At 38.7% G+C, this 24,039-nt stretch overlaps 1 protein-coding gene across 5 annotated transcripts in view; it reads left to right on the forward strand.

Moving 5' to 3' along the window:
* LOC105195710 overlaps positions 1–24,039 on the forward strand; it is a 128,339-nt gene that overhangs the window by 87,313 nt on the left and 16,987 nt on the right. For all 5 annotated transcript variants that reach the window (XM_039459084.1, XM_039459083.1, XM_039459082.1 and 2 more), the window contains 2 exons: positions 1,547–1,671; positions 4,885–5,242. In XM_039459084.1, coding sequence (XP_039315018.1) covers positions 5,012–5,242 — 231 coding nt within the window. In that variant the 5' untranslated portion in view covers positions 1,547–1,671; positions 4,885–5,011. The remainder of the gene's footprint in view (positions 1–1,546; positions 1,672–4,884; positions 5,243–24,039) is intronic.

The following is a 24,039-nucleotide window of genomic DNA, read 5'->3' on the forward strand; positions in this document are numbered from 1 at the left end:
ACGCGGCAGTGAAAGCTCTTCGGCGCGTTATTTGCCAAGGTTTCTCGCCGCCGGGTAGTTTCTCCGGTTCGTATTATTATAGCAAATGCGGATCCCTCCATGCAAAAAAGTGGAGTGGAGAGAACACAGCGCGTGCGGCGTATATAGCGCGATCGACAAGCTGCCACGCGGATAGAAATCGATTTAACTGTAATTGCCGGGCGTCGTTATCCGGTGCGCTGCGCCGTTATCCTCGTAATCGACGTACATACGTTGACACGGCAGAGAGAATCCATTCAGTTACCACGCTCGCCCCGATAAAATCGCCTAAATTCTTTACACCTTTTTCCTAAATTTAAAAATCCGTGTGCTTAGCCCGACGCCGCTAAAATCAAAGTATGTAGCGCGATTATTAAGGTGAGATTTCTTAAATCGAAAATAATCTGAAAGACGAAGTTATAACAATGCGAAAATTTTAGATTAAATTAAAAATTTTAAAGTTGAAACTTTAGATCAAGTAAAGTAATCACACCTTGCTCACCTTTCCTTGCATGTTTATGGATCCGCGAATTTGTACATCTCCAATGATATGTTCCGAATCAGAACAAAAAAATTAAATAAATCAATAAAACCAGTAATGCGTACGTTCGTTTGAATAACAAATAATTAAAAATAGTTTATCTCGGTGGGTCTGACGACTCGCAGCGAAAGAATGTAGTTGATTGCGGCGGATATGATAAAATAATACGAATATTTTAGATTGACTTTGACCCTTGGACCCAATAAAACTGATATGGTTCTAAATCATTTCAAAAAAACTTCTCTTTATTACGAAGACATGGAGCAGTTGTAAAAATAATACTGCTGTTTATAGTACCTAGGGTTTGCCATATTTTCGTTAATAACGCCGGTTTAATCCGCAAGGAAATAATTTACGTGAACAAACAACATTCAAGTCTACATGCATATAATATTATAGCTTCTTTCTCGTATCTCTCTTTGAAAAATCATATACATTATAAATAATAAAATAAAGCATGACTTTTCAAAGATATGAGAGAAGGAGACTATTTTTATAAGGATAGGGTACATAAAGAATGGTAACGATAATCGATGAAAATGAAAATTAAAAGAACTCGAACGTTCTTGAAATCACCGGACTTTATGTCAATTCTCCTATATAATTTCGTTGAGTTGGTGCTGCGGTTGCTGTGGGAACGTATAAATGAAACGCGACCTTCCTCGTATCTCATCGAAAATTGATTCCGAAATTCTAGCGGTTTCAGGTCCCCCGTTTTAATGCGCCATACTGGCGGGACTAATGCGAATGTCCCCCGCGAGCATCGGCTATCATTTCTATTATCGCGCGACGCGAAACGAACGAATCTGTTCGGTCCCAATCGTGCTGGTCGATCTAATATACCGTTGATTGTCTCCGTCCGAATCTACGTCCGCGCATGCGACAAATTACTCGCCGTATCGCGCGTCAATCTTGATCGCGTGTTAATCGACATTATGACACTCCGGAACAGGTAATAAACGTATGCTTTTGTTATTTGTGCTTCAGGTGAGGTGAATCGCTGACTAAAGGAAACCGTCTCCGAGAACTTGGTTTATGCACGGATATTACAGATGGAAGAACGAGCCGACCCTCATATCTAATCCTGAGCCAGAAGTTCAAAGACTTACTTAGTAAGTAATAAAAAATGAGTAATCAAGATCTCTAAGATAAGACATATGAGATTATGTGAAAAATCTGCCAAGTAAAATAAAATTAAAATTAAGAAGAAGCGGAAAAGTCTCGTAGAAAAGTTGCTGAATGCGTAATTCGATTGCCTAAATCGTACCTTTCGTCAGTATTTTATATCTTTAATATTAACAATACATATTTCGTGACAAATGAGAAATGAGTAAATAAAAATTTAACAGGTTACGTATCCCTCTGTCTCTCTTTCTTGTATTGTGCGTGCTAACAACATTTTTTTTTTAAAAAAAAGGTACGGCTGATATTAATTTTTGATGAATTTGTGTAGCTGATAATAATGCAATCATGCAAACTGAATTTTAAACTGACTTTTTACATTTTCATAAAAAAAAGTTTATTATAGAATATTTTACATTCATTACATATTCATTATTATAAAAAAAAGATTGATATTTTATATTTAAAATCTGTCAAGTTTCTTAAATCATATCGTTACAAACAAAAAAGTGTTACAAAAAGAACTGCTTTTGCTGTACACGGGGAAAATTTAAATAGAATCATTTCTTATGGTTTTCGATATGAGCAATCGTTGGTTTCGCGCATAATTGACCACTTTGGAAGGCACTTTGAAAGGCAATACGATTTAGGCGATCGGTTGCTCCGGTGAATCATATCTTTTGCAGCACGTTGCAAAAAGGTTTATAATTAATTTATTTATTTGGTGAAGCATTGTAGTAATAGGGATCTGCAATATCAAACTACAATTTCCAATATTTTGCATACAAATCAGCATCACAAATGGGAAATATAATAAAAAAATAACTTAAGTGGTATACATTTGGCAATTCTCTCCTATGTAGCTTGCCTTAAGTTTTCGTTGAATGATAGAGTCCGATCTAAATTTTGGTTTCGATCAGTTTCCAGTAAATAATTAAGGTTTTGATTAAGTTTCCGTGAAATTGAAAGGACGTTTCGACGTAGTCGAAAGTGATCAAGTTGTAATGGCCGACTGAACACAATGAGCGATGAGTGATATTCAATAAAAAGTCTGCTTTTTTTCCAATATGTAACGAGCGAAAAAATATTTTTTTTTTTTAAATGAGGAAAAATCAGGTACGGAATTTTGTTAAATCGGTCTCTAACCCATCTAAGGCGCAATGTAATATATGTATTAAATTATTTCTAAGAAATAAGGCAAACGATCGAAAGGAATAATCTAAAAAGATATCATATAAAAACGACTTCTTGAGTATAAACACAATTTAAAAAGGTTTGTTTAATATTTTTTTATGTTAAACAATTCACATTTGCGTGTTTCGATATGTGTGATTAAAATATAAATTTCGTTCAATTATTTAATCAATTAATTTTTATCATGTATCATGAACAAAAAGAAAAAAATCGGGAAGTAATGAGAAGAGCAGGAAGTAATAAAATACCTCAACTAAATTTAACAAGTTCAAATTACAATTTTCAATCTGATTGAGCGTGATGCTGGTACATCATTCTGGCCACGAAAATTCGGATTGATAAAGCAACAATGGATTTTTTTATTGTTGTCATATCATACTGTAATACTTTTATTTTATTTTATATTTGTTTGATTTAGGTGATCTCTCTCTTTGCAAAGACTAAACTTTGCAGATCGTCTAAACCAAACAAATGTAAAATAAAATAAAAAATATATATATTCCCGCACAACTTTAATGCCGGCAACATATGACAAAGTAAAAGCAAAAGTTAATAACTTGGTTTGTCAAGGTATATCGTTTGTCGCGTCTACATACATCCCTTTCCATGAAAGTTTCAGTTTTTGGTTTCCGACGAAATTGACACATAACCGAATATTCGTTTCCGGTTTCGGCCGAAACTAAAAACGACAGATTCGATCGGACTCTAATGATTTTAAAAGTTCTAAAAATTCTAAAGCTACACAAAAATTACACGAATCGCAGATCCAAATTTGTAGAACTTTTTGCTCGAGACGTTTCGCATTCCATTAATTAAACCAATCCGAACTGAATAAAAGTCACAATATGCGCTTTGTATGTTGGCCGAGCAGAAAAAAATTTCGTTGTAGGGTTCACTGTTCTCCGTCAGAGTATCAGTAACGGTACGAAAAGTGATATCCTCTTGAGCGTAAACATTCTATCAGAATGAAGAATAAAGAAAGAACGATAGCGCGATAAACATTCACGCATGGTTATCCTATCCGATACGCGATGCGGCTTCTTTCCTTCCTTCGGTGACGGTAAACTTCCTGCGAGCCCGATACCGGTGTGACAATGACCGGTCATGGGCTATATCTGCAGCGAATGCGTGCTCCGAGAACGCAGGCTCGCGCGAATTTATGCAAAACATTCAGAGGTGGTCCCATTTCATAACTATTCATATTATACGCGTTTTAATAACACAGCCCTACAAAATTTCATTTTTTTTTTTTTTTGCAATGCGAGTGTGAATACTCATTTCTGATGTATTTTTGTCTGCCGAACGCGAATCCATTGTCAAAATTTTGTTATCACAATTGTGAGAAATATAAAGGCTAGAAACGAATTTTTATGACGTTGTAGCACTGGTACTATATATATATTTTTTAATTTCATTAATGTCACATGTAAAAATATTTTTTACCTTTAAAATGCATTTTATTTCGATATGATTTTTCATTTTCGAGATATAATAATTTGAAAATATTTTTTCCATGCAACGCACAAATTTGGCTGTCACATTATGATTTTTAGAAAAATGGCGTCAAAGAAACAAAAAAATAATAAAAATCGTAGTTTTTTTTTTTTAAATTGTGACGTACCAAATTTTGACAATTCATTGGTATTTGGCAGATAAAAATGCGTTAGAAATGTCTTTTCACACTAGTGTTGCAAAATAATGTTGGACAGCATAATTTTTTTTTTATTGCAAAATATCGCATACGCGGCACACCTTTATTTTCAATTTTTATCAAAACGCAGATATATTCGAATTGTCATTTTCTTACGTGTTATTTAAACAATGATACTTAATCAGATACTTAAACAGTGATATTAGATAATGAGAAATTTTATCGCGGCACTCTTAACAAAAAGTCGCTCCAAAATCATCGACTACAGTCTCCTTTTACGCCTCTTGAAATTTCATGAAAACCAATATCAAGGTGTCCTTGTTCCAACCCCTTGACACGAGTTCTTCCGACGTTGCAGACATTGGCGGGGCGCAGGGGGAAGAGAGGGTGGGCGACGAGAGTACGGTGAACCGGAAGCGAACGCGACGGTGGCCGGCTCGGTCGAGGAGGACGAGGAGGAGTTCGCGGCGGCGCCAGGGCCGCGCATGCTTCAACAACGAGGCTTTATAGAAACAGCAACGACACTCGCACCCGCTACGACGACCGGCCCATCATCATCCTCATCTTCATCATCCAACATGTTCCCACAACAGTACTGCCTGAGATGGAAGTACCATCACAGCAACCTGCAGACCATGTTCTCGCAGTTGCTCGAGCGGCAGGCCTACTGCGATGTCACGCTCGCTTGCGAAGGCAAAACGTTGCGAGCGCACAAGGTAAACAGAGCAGAGATCATCGCGATAATAACGTGACATCGATGACGCGCTTTCTCGTGTCTCGCGGCTCGCGTGCATGGTACGACGGTCGCGGGATTATTAATTTTTCGAATTTATTACGCTTATTTGAAAGAAAAAACAGACTAGATTGAAAACGGATAAAATGTATATTGACATATACACGAGTTATGTCTATCTCTTTTGACACTTTCTATTGTTATTAATGGTCTTCGTTAACTTTAGAATTGACATGATAGATTTTTTGTAACGTAAACATTTTTTTTTTATCCATTGAAGCTACGTCGCACTTTTCAAACAAAGAGAGAGAGAGAGAGAGAGAGACGTTTCTTCTTCGCAAAAAAGTAAAAATTATTTTCTATAATTTTCACAAATAACCTCGTCATCTATTAAGATTAACTTGACGAGTTGATATCGCATGTGCTTGATTGCTGTATAAACGTGCGAATAGACGCACGCTGATTAGTAATCCGCCATGACGATAAGCATCAATCGGAAACCTGTAGCGCAGAACCGCGCTTGATATGAAAGTCGACGATATAAGAAGTCCCTATCGCGAAATAGAGAAATTAGTCGCGAGTGATTCAGGATACGCGGAAACTCGATTTCCGGAATTTCGCTGTAACGTGAAATTGGATTTATGACTGAAACTCGATAAGTGGAATTTCACAATTCGATTTACGGGAAATATATAATAAAATTGCCATTTTCCTCGATATTTCATCTCGAATCCGGCTCGAAACGAGCTCAGTCCCTCGCTGCATTGCGAGAGTTATCTTGTCAATTTTCAATTAAAATAATCGAGTCGATATAAGCTGCGCGCAGCAGCCACGGTACTTGCGTGTGTACGCGACCGAAACGAACTTGGTCGTCGCTAATTAGAGCTCCGTCCTTGTGACTCTGTCTCTTGTCAAAACACGGTTATCGTGGCGAAATGCCTAACTCAGTTTTCGGGTAACGCAGAAGGGGACTAAATTGTAACCACGCGCTGCCAACACCGTCTTGAAATTCTGTTTCTACTCGGAACTCCATTTCGAGCGCACCGCGAAATGACGTTTTCATCATAAACGTATATATACGCACGTACATACATACATACATACATACATACACATATATATATATATATATATATATATGTATGTATGTATATATATTGTATATACATACATATACATACACACAGAGTGACTCACTCACAGTCGGCCGTTATTTTCCCCCCGGAGGAGAGTAGCACTTCTCGAAATTGCTGAAACTATTTCCAAAATACCGCTCGGCCAAATTTATCGCGGCACATCTGCCTCCGTCTCAAAAAGACGATAATTTCGAAAAGTGGCATTCTTCCCGACTGAACCGAAATGTTTCCCCCGAGCGGTCTTCCTTCAAATCGCGTCGTTTCTAGAATACCTTTGATGTGGAGGGTGTCCGAACGTAATATAATTATTTTCATTCACAATACTCTTTAACAAGCACGAAGGGAAATTAAAAGAAGACACAATTGAAGTCCTTATCCGTGATCAACGTAATCGTCGAATTACAATTTGCTTCAATAGCAGTAATATAAGCCGAATATGTTCTCCGTGTGTCCCCAGGTCCAATAATACCTCATCTTAATAATACATCATCACATCGTATCTCTCTGTTTACTTAGCAAAATTAATAGATTAATTATAAAGCCAGTGTTGGCTACTTTTAGAGCTTATCAAAGATTAGATATTCACATTTTTGAGATTTTTAAGTCAGTATTTGTAACCCAAAAGTACACACAGAAAAATATCATTCTCGTAGAAAAGCGATTACTCATTTTCAGTTTTCTCTTTTTAACAGTTATCTTTATAAAAAAATTTTCTCGATAATAATCTTGATAATTGTCACAAAAAAAACGCTTATCATTTACTTGAAACAAGTAATATTTTCTGAAAATAAACTTGTGTAGTGTACACAGAAAAATAGATACATTGCGAATGTATGAACTTGTGAAATATTTAAATTAAGTAAACATTGTACTCTTAGAGAGAAAAATTACTTGATTTAAATAAATATGTCACTAGTATTAAAACAACTATTTTAGATCAAACCAGTATTTACTTCAATATTTCATACAAGTAATATTCACTTTTTTGATATAAATACGTTATTTGAATAGTACTAAAAACATATTTATTTGAATTAAATAATCTTTTTTATCAGCGTACTTATTTCAATAGTTCATATGTTTACAAGTTCATGCGTCCGCAAATTTATTATAAGTTCATTATAGCTTCATCAAATTTATACAAAATGTTTGGAATCTTAATAATTTAATCCTTCAATGAAGAATATTAAATTAAAAGAATTCGATTTCCTTATTATTCTGAGTTTTCTTTGGTTTTATAACATTTTTCGAAAGAGTATAAATTCTCTTTTTTACTACATGACAATTGTTTTTAAACTTTATAATGATTATATTTTAAAACAATTAGCAAAAAATAGCTATTCTTTTAGTAATGACAATCGTTATTTACTAAAAGAAAAAAAATGTAAATTGCTTTTCTTGGCAGTAGAAGCAATGTTTTTCTGTGTACGAACTCGAGCTGGATATAAGTCATTGGCTAGATGGAAATTAAGATCACTTAAGATCCGATTTAAGACGATCACGTAGTATAAAGTCGGAAGTGAATAAATCATAAAGGAATACGATTTCAGACTCTATCGTAAATGTCTGTTCAAGATCATTTACTGGTAGATTACGTTTCGTAATACAGAATAGTTGCTCTATGTTGCATAACACGCATGTTCAATTGTTTCCAATAGGACAATTCGTGCGCCACATTCGTCTGATACACAAATTAGATACGCCCACTATTGGAATCAGTCATCCGAATTATGATTCGTGAACCTTGATGACTCGCTTGTATCGATGAGAATTACGATCGATCCGAAACAGTTCGCGTCTCCTCTCCCCGGACAGACAAGAGGACCCCGCGTTATCTCGCCGTCGCTAATTACAGATGCGTAATCAGATCGCTCTCGTGGTGAGACCACCGAAAGTTGGGTTGACGGGTGTATCCCGCGTGTATACACGCGCATATGTATGTATGTATAGAGATCAAATGTAAAAACCCGAACGAGTGTGTGAATGTGTATGTGTCTGTAGATAGATCAAACGCGAAAACCTGAGGAATCGTGGTAAGGGTAGCTCCACCACCATCAGTCTCTCCCTCCTTCCTGCCCGACCCGATGGAGACGACCCGACTCCTGATAATTGGATTCTATTCCCAGCCAAAAAACCCGGACGATCTGTAGCAGACGACGAATGCAATCCCGTCCGGTTTCCACGGACCCGGACCCTCTTGCTCTTTTTTCGCGTACACGTGTCTCTCGTTCGCTCTCGCTCCCCTATCTTTCTGCCCTTCCTGCCGGCTCCGTACCTGCCTCCCTCTCCTTCTCTGTCTCTCTCTGTCTCTCCTTTCCCAGTCTCTTTCGCGTTTTTCTGCGTGCCCCGTGGTTCTTTTCCCATAGCGCGCCGTGCAGAATTTCCTCGATTCGTCTTATTGTACGTCGCGACGAGAAAAAGACAGGACGAGAGAGAGAGAGAGAGAGAGAGAGAGAGTAAGAGAAAAATACGTCGACTATACGAAGGACGAGGATCGAGAAATAAAAGGAGAGGGGGGAAAAGGAGATGCAGAAGTTGGAGGAGAAAGGATGAGAGAGGGGCAAAGGGAAGAGACGGACGGACGGACGAGCCTCGCCGCCTGCCTCGTAGAAACATAAAACTTAACAAACGATCAATTTTCTGTTCTTTGTTTCTTACCGGGGTGGAACTACGGCATTTCGCCACTCTCTTTACTCCCCGTTCTCCTTGCCCGTCGGCCTCCCTCTTTCTCCTCTTTATTACCCCCTTCCTCTGCCGCTCCCGCGCGCGCTTCCACCCTGTTCCTTCCCCTCGTCGGTTCCCTCTTCCTCGTTCCCTGCCCTCGCCCCTCTGCCCACCTCCTTCTCCTCCTCCTTCACCTCCTTCTCTCCTCCGTCTCCTCCTGCTCTGTTTCGTTCCTCGCGTCTCCCTCTTTTTTTCTCTCTCTCTCTCTGGTGGCCTGTGCGTCGAAACGAGCCGCGCAGAGGAGAGGCACTCTATCAAAGTAGAGTACGTTCGGCTTGGTTTATTTTTTACTTTGGGAGGGGTCCAAATTGTAAAATCAATACTTCCTCCTAAATTTAGAATGCCGCCGACGCCGCCGCCGTCGCCGTCGATGCCGCCGCCGCCGCCGCCGGCATAACGCGCGCGGGCTTTTTCATTTCTTTCCCCCGTAAGCGCGCGTCGCGGCAACTCGCCTGACTCCTGGCGCTCGTTTGCGCTCTCGTACCCCTCTGCCGCCGGCAAAAGCTGACCGATCGGCCGGCCGGCCGGCACCCGTCGCGCCTTCGGCGATGCCGCCGGCCCCCCCAGTCTCACGGCGGACGGTGACGTCGTTTTAATTGAAGTATTAATATTTAAAGCAACATCTATCTATGATACCTAGACGTATGTACACGAGTACTTTGGTTAAATGTAGTGATCGCGACGCAAAGAGTCGTGCATCTGCTCTCTATGATAAAGATTGGGGTTCAAATCCCACTAAAATTGAAAAATGTTTTACTTTTCACATTTCTCTGAAAAAAAAAGTAACACGATATCCTGAAGTGAAAAACCAACAACCAAAAATGAATATAAACAGGATAAAAATTGGATAAAGCTGGTTATAATCGAGAGGGTTGAGTTAAATATGAAAAACCCTAGTTCCATATCAGATCAGAAACATCTGATTTTATTCAATCGCTACCCCTTGGAAGGCAATAGCAGACCACTGAGAGTATCTTGCCAACCCTTGGATATCTTTCCGAATTGGGCCGTTCGGAACCGGCGTTTAGACCGTAGGTCTGTAAATGGTAAAAAGCGCACACCACATAAATGCGTTGAGGAGTCACCACGCTCTAACAAGAGCTAAGAACTAGAGAGACTTTAGCTGAATATACTTTCAACTATCAAAAATTTAAAAACCTTTTTCGCAGCGAGTATTCGCATAGCCGTGCAGCTCTAGATATTGAGAATAATTCTCCCTTCCACATCTTCCTTTGAAATTGGTAGAAGAAAAGAAAGTGCACCTTTTACGCTTCGTACATTTTTGAATATGCTAAAATTGCGAAAATACGCGAATCAGAGAATTATTCTCGAAGAGTCACGCAAGTTACTCCTGTAGAAAACAGAATACATATGAGAGTAGGAAAAAAAATCATTCTAAATTAACTCGATATGAATACGTGAGAGGTTGAAGTGTATGAATGCTAAAGTATATCGCATACCTATTTTCGAGATGCCGGGCGGCGACGACAACGGGCGAAAACGAAAGGGACTGTCGAGACGACAGAAGTTCAGCGCGGCAAGAGTCGAAGGGAAAGGGAAAAGGAAAGGGAAAGGGAAAGGGGAACGAACGGGAGCGGGAGGCTTTGTGGACAGCTGTTTCCTCGTCTAGCACCACCTGCACCCGGCTTGCTTGCTTGTGCGTGTGAGACACATTCCATGAAAAGAAAGAAGACGGCCACGGGAAAAGCTCGACCCTCGATGACGCGACTTTTTCGAGGCCCTTTCCCTTCTATCTCTATAACTTACGGCTTACTATTTAGGTCGATGACCCCGTTTAACTAACTTTGGTCAACGATTACTTTACTCTTTCCTGGTAAACAACTGCGCGGCGGTAGAGAAAGAGAATTCCGTCGAACTATCTAACTGAGAATTCAGAGAACCCTCTGTTGCGCATCGACAGTTTTAATTGTGGCTAGGCAGTTTTACCTTGGGATCGACTTTAGTTATAATTTAAGAAAGAAGAAGAAATTCAACGAATATCTCACTGTTATTCTATATTATTTATGAATATAGTTCAATTATATTATTTTTATATATCAATAATGAAATAAGGCTACTGCACCTCACTCGCCTAAACAGTCACTATATAATACATAGTAAATGACTATTTCAGAAAGGTATTAAAATAAGAAGACTTTGAAATAATGAATTGCGAATCAATTGTATTTTTTATGATCTAATTTTCATAATGATTTTATTAAAATATTTTTTATTTAAAAATGTAATTATATTAAAATTTCATTTATGTGTTCATCGCCTAGTTCAATTTTTTATTTGTTCATTGATTAGGGTAGTGACCTTATGAGAGTAGATTGAAAAGTTTCCGACCTGACTAAGAAAAAGTTTTTTGTAATCAAATGAAATTTATTTCTCAACATAGTCCCCCTTCAACTCAATCTACTTGGATCAACGTTTTTCTAGACCTTTCATTCCCTCAGTATAATAACTTTTGTCTAAATTCAAAAAATAGTCATTAACGGCATTTTCTTCTCAGATTGTCATTTTTTTAAATAAAACGCCGTATAAAATTGCTTTATCGCTAAAAGCTCAAGACACGTGATCGTGAAATGTCCAACTGAAATCGTTTTTGATCAACAGTGAGCAAATACGGCACCGAACACGCGCTCAGCTTTCTCGTACCTGTCACTTTAAAAGGCTGTCAGAAACAAATTAATCGTTAGAGTGACATCAAACTTAACTCTTTGTGTGTTTTTTTTTTTCACTGTCATCTATTGGACAAGTATTGAAATTTCACTGAGATCTTGCTCTTCAGGTCGGAAACTTTTCAATCTACCCACGTATTGTTAATCGCACTTGTTCACTTCTCTATTATTTATCTTGTTAAAATTAGTACCAATCTCGTCCGATTATCTCTTGCGGCTCGAACTATAACGAGCAGAGGAAAAAAAGATTTAGTGCGCCCATTTTCGATGTGCGACCAGTTTTTACTTGTTAACAGGTACACGCGGTCGGGACGAATAAACCTGACGACGACGCAATTGTAGCTCGCTCGCGGAAAAAGAGACTCTCGCGCTTCAGAAGAACGATATATACACGGTGAAACCGTGGCCGCTATCGCGGACGCTCGCCTTATTTCGAGTGGCAATGGGAAAAAAAGGTTCGCCGTGAAACTTTCGTAATATCGAGCGAATCCGGAACTTTCGAAAGGCGAAGATTCGTCCGTCCGCGCGTCTTCGACTCCTTTCGATACGATTACAAAACCCACGGCAAAAACTCCCCATGTATCTCTCGGCGGAAGAAACGGAAGAAAGAGAGAGATATATATACTTTGTACGCCGATGGTTATCGCCCTGTACTTGCCTGTATTCCCGCCGGACCGAGCTCTCGGGAAATTTCTATCCCGCATGATTGCCTGGCAGAAGAGAAAAAGAGAAAGAGGGGGAGAAAGAGAGAGAAAGAGAGAACGAGAGCTGGAACTTTTGAGATGCTTTAAACGACGTTCTGAATGTGAAAAAGAGGGAGGTGCGCGCGCGGAACAAGAAAATCCTATATTCGCTCGCGGATGACTCTCTCGCGTGTCTTCTCTTGATTCCCTCGCGCTGATACCGCGTGCTGCTGCAAGTATCCGCATCTGATGTGCGCGAAACACGGTATACAGGGGAACGAGATACATTCAGCGAGAATAATTAATTTTACTTCTTCTCGACCCGGGGATTTAGAATCTCTCCTCGGTACGAAAAAATAAATGAATCTCCCGGCGCTGGACCGTCGCGATTGGGAAATTTGTTTTGGCTTCGTGTATCAAATCTATGACCGACAGCAATATCACGCTTAAAAGTACCTACTCGATAATAATGTATTTTTACGTTGTACTGTATATACACGGAAAAAAATTAGAAGCATTAATTAAACATCAGGAGCTTTGAATTTTTCTATCGATGCTAAAAATTGGCTATTAAAGATAAAAATATTTTTGCCACGAGTTACAATTTTATTAGCTAAAATGAAAAGCGTGTTTTAACACGCGTAGCTAAGAAAGTGGCGCAGTTATTCCTCCATATCTTACACGCATGAAACTACGCATTCGAATCGCAATTGTTTATTGGGACACTGCTACGTATATTGCGTGTATACGTTCCTTTTCTACAGTTTTTTTTTTCATATGCACGTCTTTCTACTGCAAAAAAGAAAATAGCATAATGGATTCAGCTAAACATCATTTAATTCTAGAGCAGCGAATATTTTTTGCGTAGCTGCTACATTTTAATAAGTAATAAATTAAGTTCCGGCAGCAATATTTAGCTCTGTCTCTATTGTGAAGACACATCTTACCTGCCATAGCTAGATTTAAGCTTTGTTGGCTAATCCTTTCTCTGCGGGGACGTTGCCCAACAGTTAAACAATCGTCTCGTTAATTGCTCATATAAAGAAAATTTATTCGCGATAAGAATAACCGTATTTATCATACACATGTGGAAAATATAAATTTTTTATACAAAATTAAATTATTGATTGTTAAGTAAAATGTTGGAAAATAAAGCATCATCGCGGTATCGCTTTGTCATCAGAATCACGCTTGGGATCAAATTAACTTTTATTATTAAATCTAGATGTATAGACAAAAGTATTATTTAATTGTATATAATTGTATATTATTATCTAGATGATTAAATTTAATTTTCCTCGTATGGAATTGCATTAATTTTTAATTACCGTTAATAAAAGATTCCGTTGCGTCAAAGACCGATTGCGTATCTTACGATTTGTATAAAAAAAAAATCATTAAATATAAGAGGCTAGATTTGTGTATTATCTTCTCCGTAAGCGGTGCAACTCTTGAAAATAATCATCCGATCGAATAGCCAAGGCGTACGTCGTATCACGCTATTATTAATTACAATTGCGAAATGCAGTGTCATCGAAAGAGAATATCAACCCGCGTGCGCGCGCGCGCGTTTCTTTCTAAGTCGGGAATCTCGAAAGCGTAAAAATATCACTTATCACTTGAACTATGCAACACATCACTTTTTCCGATGAGCACGTTAATCGCTCACGTTCCCCACCGCGCGGTTGTAAGCGCGATAATGCTTTCCGGGTGTTCTTTTTTTAGCGCAAACAACCAAAACTAGAACTGATTGAATTACTCGACATCTGAAAGAGACAGAGAGACGGCGCGAAATGAAAGAGGGAGACAGGCGAACACTTTTCTCTGTTGGAACTTTAACGAATTTGTCTTCAAACGCGCGCGCCACTGCTAATTAATCGAATCATCACCTATAACGAATAATTATCGGACTCGTCATTAGCAATGAGTGTCCCAAAATTGATTTTTCTTTTTAAACCGACCTATTTTTAAGTTCTGCTCTTGTAGATTTCACGACGCTCGAGTCCATTTTCTATTAAAAGTAACCGTTTAACTAGACATGTTTTTCCAGTTTCTTTTCCATTAGAAGTAGAAGCTATAAGTAGAACCGGTTATTTCTGCGTATAATGATGAGTCTTTTTTTTTAAACCGTGCAGTAGGAAAAGAGATGAAATAAGATTTTATCGTTACTTATTAAATATATTTCATTAAAAAAAAAAAGAAAAACACGATTATTCTTCGCTTTAAAGCGCTACAAAAATTGGAGGACTTTATAATCGTCCTTTCGTATAAATACGTGATGTTTAATTTTAAATAATGCGAAAATGTACGGTATGTAATTTCCACAGCGTAAACTTTTATTTGCCCGCTGCTAACCGCAGGTTTATTACAATTTAATTGCTCTCCTTTTGATACGCAATTGAAGCGCGAAACAAACGTTCGCGAGAAAGAACTAATTTATTATGATAGCATTGTGGGAACAGTTTTCGACCCCGATCATACCATCGCGACAGACACGGAAATTAATTCCGGAGTATAAATATTACGTCGCGATGTCAAAGAGCTCGAAATATCCTAGATTGAATTGATTACCATCCGCGAAAAACCAACAACTCGCATTTTACCAAAACGGAGGTATACATTTATACATGAAGTTATATTAAGTCTAAATTAAAATTATTTTACGTTTTAAAAGGACGAAAGTGTGTTTATCCGTCGCGCCATCAAAGAACCGTACACTTACAGATACCACGAAATTATACTCTCAATAGCATGTATCCAGAGAATAAACTAGGCGTACGGCGCATTTTCCGTTATGCCAAGGTGCGTTTTCATTTTTCTACTTAAATTATAAAATCAACACAACATTACATATTTATAAAATTATATTCATCACGTTATTTAAGAAGCCTTGTGAGCTCGTGCGGAAATACGAAACGTAAATATACAACAAAACGTAGGTATAATGATACACGTTCGAGGCACATATAAACGTATTAATATCTTCACAAAGTAAGCCCCACAAAGCATAAGCTTTTTTTATTCGTCCGCTAGCTGGTCGATTGACGTCACGAAGCAAATATATACCTAAAACGATGATCGTGTCCCGACGTAGGGCGGAGTTCGAGCCTGATGACAAGCGATATTTCGGGCAACCGAGGGACGAGGAGGCGGAGGGAATTACGCCAACATTAACCGGAATGTGTGTTAATGTTAGTTAGGTACGCCATCGGCCAAGTCACGCGGCGTGAAAAGAGAACGAGAAAAAACGACAGTGGGATTCCACGCGTTCTCGACCGTAACGATATCCACGTCTCGTTCTCAAGATGCACACCGGGTATTACCCCGGTGCGTTGCGGGTAATTATGTGCCGGCGTACAGAGGGGCTACCAGGTGCTAAGGTCGTTAAACCCGGACATCCTGCGTTCTAAAAACGCGACAGGCCTCTCTCTAATTGCACTAGTAATAATACGATTTGACGTTTCCCGCAACGCGGTCTCGAATTTGAAGCCGGTTACTTGGGAATCGACCTGCGAGATGCATACGCATCATTGCGTCGCGTCAAAACCGCGATATAAGGCACTCCTCGCGCCTCGGTCGACGCGATTTTTTTTTCGCGAAACCCCCTTTTTGCAGCTTTCTGCAGTAATCAAGTCTTGAATTACAATTTTATCCAAGTAAAAATCTAATCTTGAAACGAAGGATAGTCTTACACGTGTGTATGTAACATGGAGGTCTCGGTCTTTATCTATTAGGGATGTCCTAAGAAAGATTTCCTTATTTTTATCTAATGAGATCCTTGTCAGTATTTAATAAAGAAGTTTTAACATCATAAATATTTATTTATTTATTAGGATTAATTTATAAGGACCAGAAAAGGATTGGTAAATGACGCCACATGTAAGAAAAATAAGTATTCGATAAATTCATATTTGCAGGGCATAAGGACTTTTTATATAAATCTTATTTTATATTGAGGTCCATATTTGATTACTTAAAGCAGAAAGCAACAGAAATCTGATTTTTTTTTAATTTTCTTTTCTTTTCATCCAAGGTCCTGGTGAACAATTTGTTATTATGCCGTACAAAAGGCCCAGATTTATATTCATGCCAACTAATCGAATATTAAAATCTCAACATTTTTAACTTCTTTTAGGGCAATCTGCAAGAATCCTTTCGCGGGCGTTATAGGGAATTAGGATGTCCTTGAAAGAAGACATGCATGCGACGTGGTCAGTGACGTGGAAAGAAAAAGATCCCGCAGCGTTACCTGTCTGAATTTTCGTTCGTAACCAAACGAGCGGTGCCGAGAAGCTCCCGCACGTGCGCTAATAGGATTTTACGAGCGACGCGTGGCGAAGGAGAGATCGTTTCGCGAAATTAACACTCGTCGGAGCGAGTGAACTCGTAAAAAAGTATAATCGATATTTTCGTACGGGCATGAGTGCTTTTCCCCGACGGTTTCTCTCTCCACCCCCTTCCCTATCTCTTTCGCTACACGTACATATATATACATATATGTATATATATGTACACACACATGTATACGCGTGTTCACATTTGTCGTTTCTCACTCGCTCGCTGACTCACTCCTCATTCACCGACATTCATTCCACTTTTTTATCTCCCTCGTCTCGTCTATTCGACTATTTTACTCTACCCACTGATGAAGTATATTTCCCCCTCTCACCCTTTAAGGGCTGCCACGTGAATCACCCCATTCGCCCCGTGCCCACGTACAAACGCGACACACCTCCCCACCCCCACGCGAGTTGTACGCTGACAGTGTGCAGCGTAAGAGATTAATTTGTTTTACTCGTATCTCTCTCTTCTCTCTCTCTCTCTCTCTCTCTCTCTCTCTCTCTATCGTATGTACGCTAACATTTATCGGGGTTTAATATTTCACATTAGACCATTTCGGCCGTTTCGCGTACACGTCCCACTTGCGCCGGCCTCGCTCGCATCAACGTTCATTTACATTACGCGACACGTGTGCGTCCGGTAGCCCGCGACGTTTTGTTCCGCTGCCGCGACGCCACCAATGCGAAAATCGGGATGGAGCCATTAGTACGCGAAAAAAGGTGCACCGCGAAAATCATAAACCGAAAGTAGAGCGTTGCAAGTTTCAAAACGAAAAAAAAAAAAAAACTATGTCGATGCTCGGAATAAACTAATTGTAGGGAAAACTGCACGCACATGTGATACGGAAACAAATATCGTGCTCACCGAAATCTATCGTGAAGTCGAAAATTTCTCTTGTGGATTTAATTAAATTGGCGGGATTTTAAAGTTTAAGGAATGCTAAACGTTTTATTTCCGTTATACATTTTTGCTTCTGGAAGCAATAAAATATAGACCGAAATTACACTTCTAATTCTACTGTATGTAATTAGAGAATGCGAGTTTCTGCTTGCGCAATAAAAAAATACAGCACAAAGTTATAAATGTAGGAATTAAAAGGAGATGAAAGATAGACCGGTGCGCTACGTGGAGGAAGTAGGTTATTTCGAAGCGCATGCAAAATGCAGATATAAAGCGTAGAGGATTATAAAAATTTCTTGCGGTTACATAATTTTATAATTCGGTTCCACAGAGTTTTGCAACTTTAACATCGCAACTCCAATTACCGGGGGATATAAATTGCCAGAAATAATGAACCGTCTCGAGAACCGGAGGAAAAAAAGGGGTAGACTGCAAATTCGTCGACGAATACGTCGTTAAAATTAAAATCGATGATTTTGGGTTGTCGGCGACTATTTATACGTCCGCCCGTGATATTTCGGGGGACCTCGGGCGCTTTTGCGAAGAGACGGCGGGCGAATTTCGAAAAAAAAAAAAAAAAAAAGATTGAAAGAAAAGATTTTTTTCTGCGCGCAGACAGGAAATGCGTGCAACGCACTCACGCACGCACGCACGCGTGTACCGGATGTCCGACGCATCGGTATTTACGCATACTTCGGAGTTCGTTCGCTCTAAAACGGCGCAAGACTCGCCGACGCGTTTTCTTGCTCGTTAAACTTCGTCGGGCGTGACGCGCGGCAAAACAGCAAGATCCGCGTGCACTATTAGAAAATCCGCGCGTGACTTACGCGCGGCAGATAAGAAACTTTCTTGCGCCATCGCAAGAACGGATACGCAAAATGAAAGAGATTTATCCCTCGTCCCCGTGAGATTAAGGCGACTAAGAACGCCTAAGATCGGAGATTGTCATGCCGATAGCGCTGACAGCTTGATGCAAATGCATGCAACCTTCTTAATTGAAGGTAAATCTACGATTACTGATAAATTCTGAAAACAAACTTAATAAATAAGTTAACTGCAGAACATGAAACGACACTTGACTTCAGACAGTCTTATTTCAGTTCTGAAGTATATTTTATTTTTCTCTCTTTATATCTCTTATCTTTATTATATTATATATATGTTTTTTATGTGTTTACACCGAACGTGTTATCGTGAAAAATTATACATTTTTTAAATAATTTGCAATGATTATATGATTCAAAAATAAATCAATAATTGAAAATGAATGACGAAACTTTCGATAAGACGGGAGGGCTAATTATAAAAACATGAAGATACAGTTGAAATATATTTTTCACAGAACACGAACAGCAAATATATTATGCACGAGCATGCGCGGCGCCCTCGTACATGTATAAAGAATAAGGAAAGAAAAGAATATGTTATTCTTTTTTTCCGCGCTTCCGGTCTGCTTCATTCCTGTCTTCATTCATCTCCCCTACTCTTTTCTTCTCTCTTTGTTATTCATTTGCTTTCCAAACAATAACGAATAAGTAAGAGAAATTTGAAAATCCTGATTTCCCTAGCTTTTATCTGTTCGTGGCCTTCGGGTCTCCTAGAAAATTTTTTTTTCTTTTTTGAGTCCCAACCGCATCGACAGCTGTTACGCGACGCACGCGGTCGCGGAATTTTCAAATCGGAGAACCGAAGATGAGCTACTATATCGGCAGTTGTGTTTACCAAGACCGGAATCCAATCCTCGACGCACGAGAACTCGTTTCTCGCGTCTCGAAGCTCCCGGGATAAAAATATATCGCGTATATAAACATTATTATATAATTTCAGGAAATCGAAATTCGAGATGCCGTCTAACAGCCGCCTTCCGTAAACGTGATTTCGCGACTCCGGCCGAAATTTCTTAAAGCGAGTTACCGCGTTATCGATCCTGCAATTTTGTGCATGCGGAAGTACCATTGCGGCGGTCGTTTTCCGCCTTTCCTGTCTTCTCTCGCGGAGTTACAAGAAGAGATAAATTTGAAAACCAAAATTGCAGACGCATACATCACGCGCAAACTCTAGAATTCCTCGTTCGATCGAAAAAAAAAAAATGCTTCTTTCATTATCTTTTTTTTTTTTTCTTTAATGTAGGCATTCTCGAAACTGGTTGCCATTCAACTCACACGCCTTCGCTTGCAACCTTCAATTCTCCACATCAACCGCTTATAAAACCGAGCTATACATATGAGGATGAGGGTCAGAACCTGCCGACTGCGAGTCGACCGTTCTCATAGTTACACGTCATATACATATATTTTTTTTAAATTTACGTTGTTAACATGAAGACATTCATTAACGACTATCCTTCCTTTTTTTTATCAGCTTTTTATCAGCGCCTATTTTCGCCACGCGAAAATTTTTTCCAGTGCAATGACAAATATGCGACCCCTCGAAAAGTGTCACTCCTTATCCGGACGTGGATCGCGTTGAAAAGTTGGGACGACCCTGCCTGCCGGTTTTCGTTAATTTTAGTTTCGCCTTTCGTCGAGCTAGTGACGCGTAGTACGATGAACTTTCCGCGAGAAAGATACCGGCCGGCCTCTAAAATGGAAATCGCGCGTATACATTATTTATAGAATTATATAACACCGTTTTTCTCTCCCTCGGACCGATTTACGAGCGCATGAATTTACGCGAGGGACCCTTCTACCTCTTTATAATAATTATAACAATAATTTTTTTTTTATTTAATCTTATTTGAATTGCCGTCGCGAATCTCGTCGTCGAATATGCCAATCATCTTCATTCGGTATTCTTCGAGCCCCTTCATTTCCATTGTCGATGAAGACACAGTTGAATTAGATTTCCGGTTCGTAACACAATACAATTTTCATAATCAATGATAAATTAACGCAAGCATTAAAGGACTGTGCGAAATATTAATATTACTTATTTATTAGGTGTTACACTTAGTTTTGGGGACTGACATTGGCGCGTTAATAGATGGATAATGGTAAAGTTTTTTGATAACATCTGTTCTACATGTGTCAAAGCTCTAGAATTTTTGAAACTGACTTAACAGCTGTTGAATTATTGATACAAAAATACTCATTGCTTACAACGCGTAAAATGGTCGTGATAAACAAAATTTTTGACTTATTACTTTTTTTTCTTTGATCAAAAGAAGACAGCTGCTCACCGAACTATTATTGAAACTTATTCCGATTCTGCTCCACCCATTAAAACATATGAGTCCGGTTCAGAAGTTAGACGGTTCAAAAGTGACGATTTTGAAAGACAAGAGCAGTCAAAAAAGTTTGAAGCTGACGAATTGCAGGCAATTTTGGATAAAATCCAGCTCAAGCGCTAAAAGAACTGGCAGGCTTATTGGATGTTAGCCAATATACTGTTTCCAAGCGTTTAAAAGCTATGGGAAAGATCCAAAAGGAAGGAAAATGGGTTTCGCATTAATTGTCAGAGTTGACCATCCAAAATCATTACACTTGCATTTCATTGTTTTCAAGGCAAAAGAAGTTTTTGTATCAAGTTATGGAGATGAAAAATGGATCTATTATGTATATCTATGATAATCCTAAATGGAAAAAATAATGGATAGATCCAGAACGACTATCAGCTTCGCATAAACGCAATATTTATGGAAACAAGGTTATGCTCTCTATTTGGTGGTTCTACGAAGGCACTGTGTACTAGGAATTGTTACAAATAAAATTACTCAGCTTATTGTAATAATTAAATAAATTATAACAATCATTGGGCAGCAAACAACCGCAAATAGCGGAAAAAGATGTAAAACGATTCTTTTGCACGACAATGGTCGTCGCAGGTACGTCGCTAAGTCCGTGAAAGCAAAATTATTGGATCTTGGATGGGAGGTCTTACCCCACCTCGCGTATTCGCCAGACGTTGCTCCAGACAGCAGATTATTATATATTCCGATCTTTGCAGCATGCCCTTGAGAATACACACTTTAAAAATGTTGAGCGAGTCAAAAAATAGATCGAATGGATTACTTCAAAAGACAAATCATGCAGTCCACTTATTACAAGAAAGATGGAAAATATTTTGATTGAAATATAATGCATCGTTTTTTTTTAATAAATGCATTTTTCAAGCTAAAAAAACCTCAAAATTAAGTATAACAGGCAATATTAAAGTTTAAAAAATCCTTATCTTTTTTTTAAACGGTGATTTAATTTTCTTCTTATTAAAAATCTGATGTTGTGCCATGTTTCTTAACCGTCACTTTTTTAATTAGTTTTATAACTAATTGTAGTCAAAATAGATCTATTGAAGTAAAATCCATCTAAAATTCAGTTTAAGATTTTACTATTTTTTTCTTGTCTTTAAAACTCCATTCTCAAAGAGTGCCTTATTTTGATTCATTTATAACTTATCCGATAGATATATAATTATTCTGTTTCTTTTTATTGCCACTTTGACATTTTCACGAAGGGAGAATCGCTGCAACTTACGCGAACAATCCGTACTTGAGGAAAACAATAAGAACACGCTGTACAGAGTGACACGTTCATCGCGGTTAGACAATCGTTCGCGAAAACGATTTTTACAAAGCTTCAGAGACGAGCTCTGGGAAGGATCGGCGCATTAAAAAAAAAGCAGGTTCGTTAAGTTTCTTGTCTCGATCCCACCCGTGCGTCAGACACAAAAAGAGTATCCCTTTTTCTTCCATCCTGCCCTTCCTCTCTCTATTCTTTGCCGCTTCGCGCGCGCTCCCTCTTTCTCCCGCTCTCCTCCTTTTTCTTCCTTCCACCGGCACTGTCGTTCGTCCGCCAGAAACGGGAAACGCCTAAACTATCGATCGAATTACGTAACTGCAGGCGGGGGCCAGTAATCTCGTTTTTATAACGAACTTCGTCGCGCAAGTGAAATGTCCCTGGGATCGTTATAGACGTTATGAATTATGGCTGTTCTGAAGCGTTCGAAAGCGCGGCTTTTAGCTGGGAGTGTTGATGTCGATACTGGGTACAGACAAGTAATTACGATCGGTAATTACGGCGATATCGTAGATCTTGACTTACGTATCTTGACTTGAATTGGTATATAGAAAATAGTGCGAAATACATTTTTTTTGGTATCACTTTATTATTATTTAAAAATAATTTTTTTTGCTGCGTAGTTCAGAGCGAGTTTGCATATCGAGTTTCAGTTGCGTCCGCATAGGTTTTTTTTTATTAAATATTTTTTTCTAAGGTCGTTACGTGGCACACGGGCACTCCACGTTTCGCAATAAAAGGTTTTACAGCGGAGAGAAAGCGAGATATTTCAGATATTTATACTGCGCTCTTTTTTATTTCCCGAGATACTTTTCTTGGAGCATCGATATTTATCGATATTTGCAGATTTTGATATCAATGCCTCTATTCTTCGCTCGTCGCGGAATTTCCCGCTGCGATAACACATCGTGTTTCGCTTATCTTGCAAATGCTTTCGAGAACTTTCCGAGTTTTCTGAACTCGCACTTACTGATTCGCGAAGATCGACGTAATCTTCCGCGGAAGATGGAAATTCCGAAAAAAAAACCTATGTTACGAGAGTAATCCCTCCTGACTTTACTCTCACATGTAGTGAAGTCGATTATCCAGAACTTGCAAAATAATGGATTACTTATCTCTTGCTCAAAAAGTATCCGAAAGGCAACGTTTTTCTTTAATTATCGTGATGCTGCGTCGTTTTTACAGAAATACAGATTGGAAAATAATTATGTTAAGTCATTAAAAAAATTTTATCGCATGTTCAGCTTGGTTACTAGAATGTCAAAACTGTTTGCAGCAACATTATCAATCTTAAGCATTCTACGTAATTATTTTGCCATATAAAATTTTCTGCTCTGTATCTAGCTAAATTTTTAGATTCTGCAGTAAAATTGTTCTCTCCCCGTAGTTCAATTTTTTGGCCAGAAACTCTACAAATATGCCTCACCGTATTCGTCAGACTTGGCCTCCTGTAACTATATTTCCTATTCCCAAACTCAAATTACCACTTTGTGGAAAGCATTTTGAGTCGACAGAAGCCATGCAAAAGAAAATTCGCTGAAGGAGCTGAAGGCCATATCCTCAGCGGTTTACGAAAAAATGTTTTGAAGAATGGGCAAAGCGTTAACATTTGCGTTGCAAAGAATAGAAATTGTTTTGTTTGAAGGAAATTAAATGAATTTAAATTGAATATCAATTTTTATTTAGTAATAATTCCGTGTACTTTTTTAGCAAAACGTATTCGATGTCTGAGACAGATGACGTAATCTAAAATGTAAAACATGAATAGAGTATAAAAATATTCGTTTCCTCGACACGA

This window comes from Solenopsis invicta, chromosome 16 (assembly GCF_016802725.1).
Source record: "Solenopsis invicta isolate M01_SB chromosome 16, UNIL_Sinv_3.0, whole genome shotgun sequence".
NCBI classification, from domain to species: Eukaryota; Metazoa; Arthropoda; class Insecta; order Hymenoptera; family Formicidae; genus Solenopsis; species Solenopsis invicta.